At 34.4% G+C, this 13,786-nt stretch overlaps 1 protein-coding gene across 3 annotated transcripts; it reads right to left on the bottom strand.

The window, feature by feature from the left end:
* Positions 1-3,695: 3,695 nt before the first annotated feature.
* Positions 3,696-13,457, bottom strand: LOC129888819 (uncharacterized). 3 transcript variants are annotated; one of them, XM_055963851.1, is made up of 10 exons: positions 13,155-13,455; positions 12,109-12,292; positions 11,637-11,714; positions 10,893-11,256; positions 10,647-10,759; positions 10,350-10,514; positions 9,927-10,066; positions 8,996-9,088; positions 8,750-8,889; positions 3,696-3,928 (listed from the first exon to the last, which is right to left on the bottom strand). In XM_055963851.1, the coding sequence occupies exons 1-10, from the start codon at positions 13,214-13,216 to the stop codon at positions 3,906-3,908; spliced, it is 1,362 nt and encodes a 453-aa protein (XP_055819826.1). In that variant the 5' UTR covers positions 13,217-13,455; the 3' UTR covers positions 3,696-3,905. The 3 variants fall into 3 exon arrangements, with proteins under 3 accessions (XP_055819826.1, XP_055819824.1, XP_055819825.1); XM_055963849.1 differs by lacking the exon at positions 3,696-3,928 and adding an exon at positions 4,758-4,825 and having other exon boundaries at positions 13,155-13,457; XM_055963850.1 differs by lacking the exon at positions 3,696-3,928 and adding an exon at positions 8,385-8,600 and having other exon boundaries at positions 13,155-13,456.
* Between the last annotated feature and the right edge of the window lie 329 nt (positions 13,458-13,786).

Genomic DNA, 13,786 nt, shown 5'->3' with positions numbered 1-13,786 from the left:
CATTGTCTTGGGAGACTCGGAGAACTTGCATAGGTGTCACACTTTGGATATTGTAGGAGTATAAATGTTGAGGAGGTTAAGGGAGTTATTCGTAGGATGCGCAGGGAAAAAGCGACCGGTCCTGACGAGATTCCTAGGAAATTTTGGAAGAATGCAGACAGGGTAGGATTGGAGTGGTTGACTACGTTGTTTAATGTCATTTTCAATACAGCAAAGATGCAGGAAGAATAAGGTGGAGTACAATGATTCTCGTGTACAAGAACAGGGAAGACATTCAAAGCTGCAACAACTATAGATGTATCAAGCTGATAAGTCACACTATGAAAGTGTGGAAAAGGGTAATGGAAATGAGGGTGAAGAGAGATGTGTCTATTTCAGAGAACTAGTTTGGATTCATGCCGGGGCGCTCGGCTACATAAGCCATTCATATTGTAAGGAGATTGGTGGAGCAATATAGGGAGTGGAAGAGGGACTTACACATGATATTCATTGACCTAGAAAAAGCCTACGACAAAGTACCAAGAGAGGGACTATGGAGATGCTTGGAGGCTAAAGGTGAACCTGTGTTGTACATTAGAGCGATTAAGGACATGTATGATGGAGCTAAGACCAGGGTAAAGACGGTAGGAGGAGACTCAGAGCACTTTCCTGTTATGATGGGGTTGCACCAGGAATCAGCTCTTAGCCCATTTCTATTTGCCCTGGTGATAGATGAATTGATGAGACAAATACAAGGTGAAGTGCCTTGGTGTATGTTGTTCGCGGATGACATAGTCCTGATTGACGAGACTCGCAAAGGAGTTAACGATAAGATGGAGGGATGGAGACAGACGTTAGAGTCCAAAGGATTTAAATTGAGTAGGACCAAGACAAAATACTTGGAGTGCAGGTTCAATGGCCTACTGAATGAGGCTGACGGATAAGTGAGGCTTGGAACCCAGGCCATTCAAAAGAAACGAAGCTTCAAGTATCTTGGGTCTATTATACAAGAAGATGGGGATATCGATGACGATGTTTCATATCGTATTGGTGCAGGGTAGATGAAATGGAGGCTCGCCTCCGGAGTGCTGTGTGATAAGAAAGTGCCACCAAAACTCAAAGGCAAGTTCTACAAAATGGTGGTTAGACCGACTTTATTGTACGGGGCGGAGTGTTGTCCAGTCAAGAAATTTCATGTTCAGAAGATAAAAGTCGCGGAAATGCGAATGTTGCGGTGGATATATGGGCACACTAGGATGGATAGAATTAAAAATAAAGATATTCGAGACAAGGTGGGAGTGACATCGGTAGAGGACAATATGCAGGAAGAGAGACTGAGATGGTTTAGGCATGTGAAGAGGAGTAACACAGATGCTCCAGTGCGAGAGGTTGGCTATGGACGGTTTTAGGAGGGGCAAAGGGAGGCCGAAGAAGTATTGGGGAGAGGTGATTAAACAGGATATGGCACAGTTGCAGCTCGCCGAGGACATGACCTTAGATATGAGGTTGTGGAGGACTTAGATTAAGATAGAAGGCTAGGTGGCTTATCTTTTCACCATAGTAGTCGTAGTTTTGCTCATTTGTCTATTACTATTTGATTTCTACATTTGATTGTTGCTTATATTTGTTGGGCCAGTATACTTTGGTTAGCTTATTTATTTATAGTAGTTAATGTTCATTTCTTTCCGGACTGTCCTACCATGACTTTCTCGCTCTCATTATTCCTTATTTTCATATTGTTTTCGATATGGTTGGTGCTATCTGACCTTTGTCCTGTTTTCCTTGTTTTCTTCTCTTGTTCTCCTCTCTTGAGCCGAGGGTCTTTCGGAAACAACCGTCCTACCTTTCAAGGTGGGGATTAGGTCTGCATACACTCTACCCTCCTCAGACCCCACATGATGGAATTATACTGGGCTTGTTGTTGTTGTATTGTCAAAAGTGACATAATTGGAAGTGTACGTATACTCGAGAACCCTATAGATATTTACTGAAAATAGATTAAGTAATGTAAGTGTAAGCAAAGATTAAAAATTAATTAATTAATAAGGGTAGATTAGTCACACTAGTCTTCCTATTATATTAGTACGTAATATTTAAAAGTTGGGTTCTCTCTTTTATCACCTAGGAGCCAATTTTTAAAGATGCTTAAAAGTGTATCCTATGCTTGACAACTAATTGAAAACAAAAGAAGTACTTAAATATGCAATTTTACAATTACATAAATATTTATAATCTTTTTTACATCACAAATTTTAAAAAATATTTCTCTCTTTTTAAGCTCTAGATCCAATCAAATATCTCACCTAAAATAAGAGGGAGGAAGTATTATTTTATGGTAAAGGGAAAATATTTTTTCTTTATATATATATTTGTTAAGTTAGAAAGAAAAAAAAAAGGCATTGAACCTTTTGTTATTTTTGAGCATGTCATGCAAGTAACACATTCTCTGTAGTGTTTCTACCCTTAACGAAGCCAATTTGATTCTGAGCAATCTGTCTTGGCAGAAATCTCTCCATTCTGTCATGAACAAGTTTGGAGATAATTTTATTCAGGAAGTTATTCAAACTAATTGGTCTAAGATCATAAAAGGTTTGTATCACCTCCTTTTTTTGATAATAAGACCAAATTAGTGTGTGTAATAGATTTTGGTAAAATAGAGCCCTGAAAAAAAAAGAGCATGAATCACCTTAATAATATTAGAACCTACTATATCCCCGCAGATCTGATAGAAGCAACATGTCCAACCATCTGGACCACAAGCCTATCAGAAATATATAAAGAAAATATTTTTTCTATATATATATTTGTTAAGTTGGCAAAAAAAAGAAGAAGGGGCATTGAACCTTTTGTTATTTTTATGTCATGCAAGTAACGCATTCTCTCTAATGTTTTTATTCTTAACAAAACCAGTTTGATTCTGAGAAATCAATCTTGGCAGAAATCTTTCCATTCTATCATTAACAAGTCTGGAGTAATTATCTAAAATTAATAATCATAAGCATGAATAATAAATATATGGACAAAAAAATTAAAAATAAATCATGATAAAGTGAACTACCAATTTTTAGTATCGCATCTTTAAGATTACACAAATCGGCAAGAAAAAATATATCATAAAACCTTGATAACTAAAGCGCCCATAAACACTCAACGTGTTTTAAACCTCACTTAAAAGTTTAAGCGTATTTTAAGTATACTTTTAAGAACACTGATATTCATTCAATCAAATAAGAATCTAGTCATTTGTTAAACCTTATTTTATCAATAATATTAATTTGTCTTTTAATTTCAATATTTATGACACTGGCGAGATAGATCTTTGGACTTAATTCTTATAATATATATAGTTGATTTTGTCGTAAAGGAGTCATTGATAGTTATAAATTGAAAAATGTTACAACCAATCAACAAGAAAATGGTAAAAAAAAATTCAAAAAAAATCGATCTAAAACAAACTCGATTCATTTTTATTAGGGTTTCGTTTATAAGGTCTTTTGGCCTCCTCTCTATCGTTTTCTTATTATTTGACAAGCAGAAAACGGAGGATTGTGATCGATTGATAATCAATAATAATAAAAAAAAAGTGTCACGATCCAAATCCAGGTGTGATGGCACTCATCTCAACCCACCGAGATAAGTCAGCCTAATACTCAACGCAAAGTAAATGCGGAAGTAATTGAGATAAAAAAAAGGTTTAACTCAGTCAAAAATAAATAAATAATCTCAAAATCCCTCAAGACTGGTTGTCACGTATACAAGCCACTAATAAATTACTGAAGTACGAAAGAAAATACAGTCACAATGTCTTTGTCTCTAGAGTAGGACTAAAACATAATAAAAGAGTAAGAGGTGTCCGCTAGATGGATGTAACAGCTACCTCAACACTCGAAATGATAGCCACGGATGTAGTAGAAAATAGTAGGAGATCAAGCAGGTCCGGGCTCACAACCTACACAAGTGTGGAAGCAAGGGGTGAGTACCAAACAACACGGTACTCAGCAAGTGGATAACTAAAACTAAGCAAAGCTTAATAGATACAAGTACTCCTGTCCTCCCAACCGAACCTCCTTAACTACAACCTGCATAAAATCAGCCCAACTCTACACTTGTACATTAACAATAGTAATACAGTCCACAATTACTCATCAATAGTCTCGTCAATGAATCATACCAAATCAAGTTCAGCACACATAGAGCAATATAGGGGTAAACACAATGTCTGTCCTATCGGTACACATCTGCTGAATCACAGTCCGGAACCCATGGGGGACATTTCTGTCCATGTAACCTGCCACGGAGCGTGTGGTCCGACCCCTCAATATATATATCCTGCCACGGAGCGTGTGGCCCGACCCCTTTATTTCATAATACCTGCCACGGAGCGTGTAGCCCGACCCCTTTGTTTCGTAATACCTGCCATGGAGCGTGTGGCCCGATCCCTTTTGTTTCGTATTATTTTCAATCTCAATACAATATGTCAGAACCAATGCAATCAATTCATGTTCATATAATTCACGATAATAATATGACAATAACCATAATTTTTCCTATCTCACATCAACATAGTCATTTCACATGTCCAAAATAAATCCACAATCACAACATATCAATTCCACAAATACATGTCATTAGATCACCATTTTCTACCCCTCATCTCCAATTTTAAGGCCAATCATATAGTCAATAACCCAGTCTAATTCTCATTACTCCCTAGTACACATAACACGGAAATACAAGCATCTACAAGCTTAAACTGGGGTTTAGAAATTCACTTGCCTTAATTAATCAAGCAATTACTCCGGTACTTGAGCCTTCCCTTTTCGTTGGGCCTCCAAATAAGTATAATCTAATCAAATAAATAACCACAATAAGATTTCAAAACTAACAACACTCATATTATTATATGTCTCACCTAAACCCAAAACCTACCCAAATCTATAATCAAGTTCCTAATGTTGATGTCAAATAACATGTCAACTCTCATATTTCCAAATTTTAAGCCTAGGGTTAGGTTCTAATTTCTCCAATATCATAAATTTAATGGAATTCATAAAATATAATATACCTAATATTTAATTATCTATTTCAATATATCAAAATTCGGGAACTAACTCATTCTATGTCATTGAAGTCAAATCTGAAATTTTCGTTCCGATTGTGTTCACTCATGATAAAATAAATTCACACGTCAAATTTCAGCTAAAATGGATCATTTTTCGACCCCCAAATCAAGATTTTATATAAAGAACCCTAGGGTCATATTTTCTTATTTCAGCATTGTTTCTCCACCCATATATCCTAAAAATATGTTCATAATCACATGAAAATTTAATGGAAAGGATGAAAATAATTACCTTGATGCTTTGGAATGAAAATCCCTATTTTTTTTGTTCCTGCATTCTTTCTCGTTCGTCGCTGTTCTCAGATTGTTACATCTGATGGCATTAGGCCATCAGATTATATATATATATATATATATATATATATATATATAATTCTTTTTTTTTCTTTTTTTTATTATTTATTTTTTTTCCTTTTCCAAACTAATTATGTATTAAAATTTACAAACACTACTAACCTATTTTAATAAATATAAGAAAAGTGGTATAGGGTATTAAATAAATTAACACTTTAGCCCATCAATTAAATTAATTGTCTAAAATTATCCCTCAACTAATTAATCGAAGTTACCGAATAGTCCAAATAACCCATTAAAATTTTACGGAAAGGGTCTCGTATGAAAGGAGGAGGACTCATTCTCAAAATGATCTAACGGGTCATTACAAAAAGTCTTACATTGATTAATCCGTCATTATTTGGAGTTAATTAACATGACAAAAAGTGTGAATTTATACCAAACGTCCAACCTAGTAAACCTAGCTAAGTGACACCAAATTATATTTTGCCCTTTTCTTTGATATATTAAAAAGGTCTACTATCTATTAAATTAAAACACTTATTGCTACCTAACTTTTTATGTAATTTGAAAATAAATTCTTGTGTTTAGAAGTTAAAAGTTGTACGTATCTTCATTCAATTATCTAATTTCCTTCTTATGGATCTTTTCTTTTGTCCACTTTTCTTTGATAAAACCATTTAATTTATAATTTATTTTTCACGTTTCATAAACTTTTGTCGATTATTCCTATTTTAGATAATTGTTTAGTAAATGATTCTCTTTTTCATTTCTTTTGCAACTCATGAATTTGTTAGACTACAATCTAAACTTTTCTTTTATGGATAAACTGAAAATCTTAGAAGAAAACGTTAAATCGCGCTCTAAAATCTTGTAAGTTATTGCAAACATTAGATAACAATCAAATATTTCATTTGTGTAGTTGAATGATATATTAAACAACATTAGATCTGACTTTAACGTTGTCCGAAATAAGAATTTCCCAAGAGACATATTTACGCAAATTTTAGGAATATATATCAGTCAAGGAACATTTTTTATACCATCAAATCATCAATTTTATTTGTTGTAACAGATAACGTATTTTATTTTTCATGTTCAACCTAAATTTCTTATCACTTAGCTTCCAATGTCAAACTATGTCACATCCCAGTTATCCCCACCAATCACCATAGCATATGGTCTCTCAACCCTTTCCCACTTAAGCAAGACAAAAGAAACTAATAACAATAATATATTCAATGTAATTTCATAAGATATGGAGAGAATAATGTGTATCTACCCTTATCCCTATATATTATTTTTATTACACCCTAACCTCAAAAAATAACAGAATAAATCATGTATCTTTTAATTCCTACTAGAATCTAAACTTTGGTTTCCTAAATTGACAATCGCTTCACTAACCACTAAGCACATTCTTAACTGCAATCAATTTGTACACTCTACCTCCTTAGACCTCCTCTCTCGTGGACCAACAATAATTCACCACATGCTCATCGTTGTCCTCTAGGAGAGGGGGAGGAGGCGGGGTAGCAGCGGGCTTGTCAATCGTATATCCAAACTCTAGCTAATAATTTCAATAAATAAACAAAAGTAGAAAAACAATTTCTTCAATGTCAACATCTATAAAGTCATCATCAACCCAATTACCTAATCCATTAGTTCAAAGCATCCTCAAAGATTCAAGAACGATGACACACCATGGATAAGGACACTAGTAGAATAAATTCCAAACAATTAGAATGATTCTATGATGGAAATGACTTATGAGAGTATTATGACAATAATGGTATCTTTTTATATCATGGATGTTATTTTTCAAGTGGATCCCACTTCCACTTAAAAGTGGGCAAGTTGCTCACTTGGTTTTTACTCATTTTATGGCTATAAATATAGCATCTTTCTTGTGCAATGTAAGAAACAAAAACACAAATACGAAACATTACTCTTCTGCAGCTTTTTCTTCCTCCTACTCTCTCCTTATTTTGCTAAGTTAATTTATTTTATAATATATCTATATTATTAATAATAATAATATCATTATTGATCTGTTAAATTATTATCAGAATCTTATAATCTCTGATTCTTGGTAAAGCTTATTTACAAACTTATCAAATTATTATAGCTTAGATAAGCAAGCTACAATAAGCTTATGTGCTTAAGCAACAAATTATTTTGGCATAATACATAAATGTGCCATTTAACTTGGCTATAATTAGCATCTACTTCCTCCAACTTTGGATGTTCACAAGTTACACACTTAAACTTGTATAAAATTGAACAAATAAACACACACATCCTACATGGCGTCCTACGTGGCAATTCGTGTGAGAGCCACATAGGACACGCGTGTTTACTTGTTCAACTTTATACAAATTTAAGTGTCTGTTAGTGCATACCTAAAGTTGGAGAGTGTAGATGCTACCTGATATCAAATTAAAGGACATGTTTACGTTTTACGCCAATTATTTTCTATGTATAATCCTCAAAATCAGCCGGCTCATTTAAACATGTTATGATTTGTCCTGAATTTTCTACCTTATATATTTGAATTTCAGCATAATTATGTTTTACATCAAAAAGGAAAACTAATCGTTTTTTGAGAGGAAGAGGCTTTGGACTTCTATAAATTGAAGATATTTCTTTTGTATAATAAAAACCACAATATAGTTTTTAGGGTTAAAAAAACTTAAAGGAGATTATTCTCTCGACAGTTTTATACTTAATTTTATATTAAAATTTTCTCATATGTAAGTCGATTAACCAAATCATACTAAAACATTATGCCACTTTTAGTATACTTTCTTTTTGTTTCTGATTTATCGTCATTCAAGAGTTGCTTTGTTAGCTTCTGATGAAGCCTGGATTATTTCAATTCCAACAATAAACTTGTGGCTCAGACTCTTCCAAGTACCACTAGGTGCGACTTGGATCCGACACAAATGCAGCAATTTCTTGGAAGATCCCAGCAACATAGACCAATGAGTTCTAGTCTAAGCACATTATAATCAACTTGAAGATACAACAATAATGTCACAGTCCTCTTTTAGCATGAGAAATGACCAAATGAGCACCAGTAAGCAGTGGCGGATCAAGAATTAGACACTTGTACTCGTTTTTTCGCGCATACATATAAGGTCGGGCTACTCAAGTCATGTCATTCATCTCATTTTCGAAACACGGTAAATGAAACTTTTTTGGCCTAGGGAAAATATTTACACAAGTCAAAAAGGAGGTTGTTACAGCTAAAGTTCTATAGGTTATATATTCTTATACAAGCTCTATAATGGCTTAAACAAGCTAGAAAGAGCACAACTTTTGTACTAACAAGTCAAGTAACTGTTAACCGACCTTTACGTTCCAGATTCTTCCATGATGACTCGAGCCGCAATAGGTGTAACTTCCCAACAAATGCCTCTAGAACTTCAGCTTCTTCTTCAGGAGCAAAGACCATGCAAATGCTAAGCTCCTGGACCGCCTCCTCGTAATCCCTGGATATTTGTTCATTTGTCAAAATTTGTTGATGGCATGAAAAATTTCAGCAAAACGAGGAAAAGAACAGAAACGGTTATATATCATTCGAGTGTCATTGTTTACCTGCTATAGTACAACATCATGCCGTGGTCTCTCCTCAGAGCCCAATTGTGCGGCTGCAGAATCAGTAATCTTTGCGAAGCCATAATAGCCAGCCTAGAAAAGTTGGTACCATCCCAGACATATTGTCATTACAAGCGAAAAAGATATTGCACACAAATTAATACCCGATAGCTAAGGTCAGAACTTCTGCTGAAAAAAAGACGTTATTACTTGCCTAAACTAATAAAACAAAGACCTGATCTTGTATAAGCTACATAATACAGCCACCTAAACTATTAGCACTGTTCTCTAGCATGTTTCTACATTTTGGATAAGAAGTTAATGCGCTAGAGATGATAATCAAATGCCAAGTCGAGGGAATCCCCTTTTTGATGAAAACAAACTATCGAAATACGAGGATGCAGAAATGGACATGGATACAACGCTGATGAGAACTTGAAAGATTTCATTCTTAACAATCATATCTAAAGATTAGTGCAAGTTAGACATATTTGGCGGACTCTTCAATAATATCAACGGGTGCATGCTGGATCCTCTAAAAGTAGTGCATTTCAGAGGATCATCGGACATGAGTGCGACAACATTTTTAGAGAGTTCGAGCAACATAGATATTTGGATAGACAACTGAGTTTAAATATGAAAAGCACTCTGTCAAACTAAATGGTGCTATAAATGAGAAGGTTCAGTGAACCTAATTATGCTCGACTAACTAAAAAACCAGATCAAGTTTTTTTTTTTTTTATTTGTAGGAAGTTAGAATCAATAAGAATAATAATGTGGCCAAAATTATTCACGGTTCTCCTTTTCTCATGCCAAATGTTGCATATTAGCATCTTGAACCTGTAGGGACAACACAAAGTGGCCTGCTTAATCAGGAACAGGAACCAGCGGTGTAAACAAAGATACACTAGAGTGAGTATATGATTTTTACCTCAAATCTTGAGGCCGCAGCAAAGGTACAGTTGAGGCATCAGTCTTCTTAAACTTCTCTTCAGACTTATCCACGGACCTAAGTGGAGAAGTCAGCATCAAACCATGATTTGCTCTTGACGCACGTTTCCAGTGAATCCTCTGTATAGGAACTTCCAATTATGTAAGGAGAGGATTATATATATATTAGAACGGGTTCTGTATATTAATCCAATTCATCCCGTTCTTCTTTTCTTTATAGTAATAGTACAAGTTCACTATTTCAGTAAACTTCGCTTCATTTAGCTCAGTTTAGTTATAGTTTAGGAAAAAGAATTTTGATTACTGATCAATTATTTTGCCAAACCTATGAATGGCGACATTAATACTCATAAATAACACCACGAGATGTATAAATTCAAGCTTAAAATTCCAACAGACTCACCATGAGGTTAGCCAAAGCAATTCCGATAATATCTCGGTTTGTTGCAATCTCAAGCTCTGACAGTGAACTGCTATTGATGTCCGAGGCCATTGATCTAGGGTCATCGACGCACTTTCCGTTAACTATACCAAACTGGCTGTGACCAGAAGTAACCTTGAATAGCTCCTACAACCATTACAAAATGTAGATATACCAACACAATGAAACTAGAGATCAGCAACGTAAATCCTGAAGGAAGTAGTATATGGACATGCCAACGAAAAGATCAAAAACATCCATCTGTTCAGACCAACATACCTCAGGGTTTCCGGTTTGGGGCCATATCAAGAATTCTTCTCCAATTCGAGATCCCACAATGGTCAAATTAAGTCTTCGACAAACTTCAATGTAAATGACACTAAGCAAAATTGCTGTACATAAGTAAACAGCATGTCATATTGCATTAATAAAAATGAAGCAATCAAGAAAGAACTCTGAATTTCATGAGGCTTAAGAAATACGCAAAATAATGAGAATATTGGTGAGACAAATTTTAAGATATACCGCTACAATATCCAGAGCTTAACACTGAATGCAGGTATGAACATTTCGGGTCCACTATCACAGACAACCTTTTGAAGCCCCTCGACTTAAAAAGAACAACATTCACTGCATCCAAAACTTCAACCAAATGGCATCCTATATCTCTCAGAACTAGCTCTGCTTCAACTTCCCTTGCAATGGAATCCAATTCAGCCATCCACTCATTCATATTCTTTCCAGCCAGAGGCATGGCTTCCACGCATTTCCAGTCTGTGGTATCAGATGCCAACGAAGCAGATCTCCTTTCATTTTGGAGTGAATAAGCATCCATTTCCCGGTTGAAATCCATAAATGCCTCATCTTCAGAAGCAATGTAGAGCAAAGCCTAACCCGGATAATAGAAAACGACAAAAAACCAAATGAAGCATGCAATTTTAATACAAGTAAATGAACAAATGAATCATGCACGTTACGTGCAAGATGATGGTTTAAATACAACAGAGAAAAGCAAATAAAAGAAGCAGTTTGCTCGCGAAATTATGGTTTAACTCTTGTGCTGATTGACTCCATTCATAAACTAACAATTATTTACTTATTTGCAGTTATCTAAAAGAAAACGACAACGTCGGAAACTATTTATGGACAGAACATTCCAAAAACAAACAGCCACTTCATTTCTTTCCCTTGAAACCAAGAAAGTGGTTATATTCGAACCAACAGATCAACTGCATTGCGCGAAAAGAGCTTAGCAAGACAAATTACTACCTTTGCCAGGGATATATCTTTGTCCTTGGACTGAAATGATATCTCCTGTGTAAACTTTTCCCTAGCACCTTTCAAAACCTGCCAACTCGCAAAATCAATTCTCTAAATTTAGACCGAGATACTACAATAGACAAACAAAGATAGGCCTATTCATATACTCCCTCCGTTTCATTTTAGATGGTGGTGTTTAACTGAGCACAAAGTTTAAGACAAAAAGATCTTAAAACTTGTGCTTCTTAAACATGTCATGACATTTATATAGCGAAAATCACATGTCATTAAAAGTGAGGTTTCCAAATATAGAAAGGTATCATTCATCTTTGAACAGACGAAAACGGAAAGGGTGTCCCATAAAATGGAAAAGAAGGAGTATCTTTACTTACATGAACTGATTAAACAAGTATCAAATCACCATTTTGACATCAAGAATTGATCTATAAAGAAGCATATAACAAGAAATATAGTCCCAAACCTCCTCATAGAACTTGGCTCGAGACGACCATCGGGTTTCTGCTAGAGCAGCAGAGGAAGCCATAGGTGAAATGCTCATTCGCAATTTGGGTGACTTTGTACTTGCAGCAGCAGCAGAAGCCAATTTGTTCCATTTTCCTTTCTCATTCCCAATCCAACATCCAACGCGACCATTAAAATCACACCTGATGATCGCACAGAATAAAGGGTTTGGGAATTTTCGCCTAGTACTAGCACAAATTCTTCTCCAATCCACAAATGACTTTACATAAACAAAGTACAATCAAAAAAAAGGAAAGAAACCACAGCCTATCAAACACCCTTCTAAAGCTCACAGTTTTCCTGATAAATCAAAACAAGAATCAGTATTCAACAAACACCCTTCTAAAAGAAACCAAAAAGAAAGGAAAAAAAACACACATTTTTCTTGATAAATCAAAACAAGAACCAAAATTCATCAGATACCCTTCTAAAGAAACCAAAAAGAAACGAATAAAAAGCTCACATTTTTCTTGATAAATCAAAACAAGAACCAAAATTCATCAAACACACTTCTAAAGAAACCAAAAAGAAAAGAAAAAAGCTGACATTTTTCTTGATAATCAAAACAAGAATCAAAATTCATCAAACACCCTTTTAAAGAAACCAAAAAGAAAGGAAAAAAAGCTCACATTTTTCTTGATAAATCAAAACAAGAATCAAAATTCAACAAACACCCTTCTAAAAAAAACAAACAGAAAAGAAAAAAAGCTTGCATTTTTTCCTGATAAATCAAAACAAGAATCAAAATTCAACAAACACCCTTCTAAAGAAAAGAAAAAAAGCTCACATTTTTCTTGATAAATCAAAATTCATCAAACACCCTTCTAAAGAAACCAAACAGAGAAGAAAACAAGCTTGCATTTTTTCCTGATAAATCAAAATTCAACAAACACACTTCTAAAGAAAAGAAAAAAAGATTGCATTTTTTCTTGATAAATCAAAACAAAAATCAAAATCCAACAAAACCCAAATGCATTCTTGAATTTAAAAGGATTGTTTTTTTACCTGCTGCAAATGTCTAAAGAAACCATAGCTACTGAAGATGCTTTCACAGCACTGATGACCATTCTTCTAGTCCAAAAACACTAAAGAGGGGAAAACAAAGAAGAGGGAAAAAAAAGTTGAAATTTTTGATCAATTTACTGGTCCACTTCTTCAAGAATCAAAATTGGAGTTTTTGTATGAGTCCATTTTGGGTAGTGAAATTGAACACTCAAAAGACAAAGAAGCAGACAAATAGAAGTAACTGAAATTATTATGACAAGTATAAGAACAAAAGTGGAAGCTGACAAAACTACTAATATTACACAAAATTCCAAGACCCATGGTATTGGAGAATATTTTCATAATCCTAAACCAACTTAAATTTTGTTTCTTTTTTTTCACTCTATTGGATTATATGAGACTGAAAAACTATCATAAGATTATGTTCAATGTAATGAAATTTAATTGCTCTTCTCTCAAAACTTTATAGTGATGATGATGTTGAAAATGGGGATGATATGAAAAGCCAGAAATACAAGAGGATAACCCAAAAATTTAGTAGAAAAAAAAAATTAAAAACAAAATTCAGTAGGCCTTTCAAGATTAAAAAAAAAAATTAAAAACATTCCATAAGTTCAAATACAGTGAGATTG

This window comes from Solanum dulcamara, chromosome 5, assembly GCF_947179165.1.
Source record: "Solanum dulcamara chromosome 5, daSolDulc1.2, whole genome shotgun sequence".
Lineage (NCBI taxonomy): Eukaryota > Viridiplantae > Streptophyta > Magnoliopsida > Solanales > Solanaceae > Solanum > Solanum dulcamara.
This window is presented reverse-complemented; position numbering and strand designations above follow the sequence as displayed.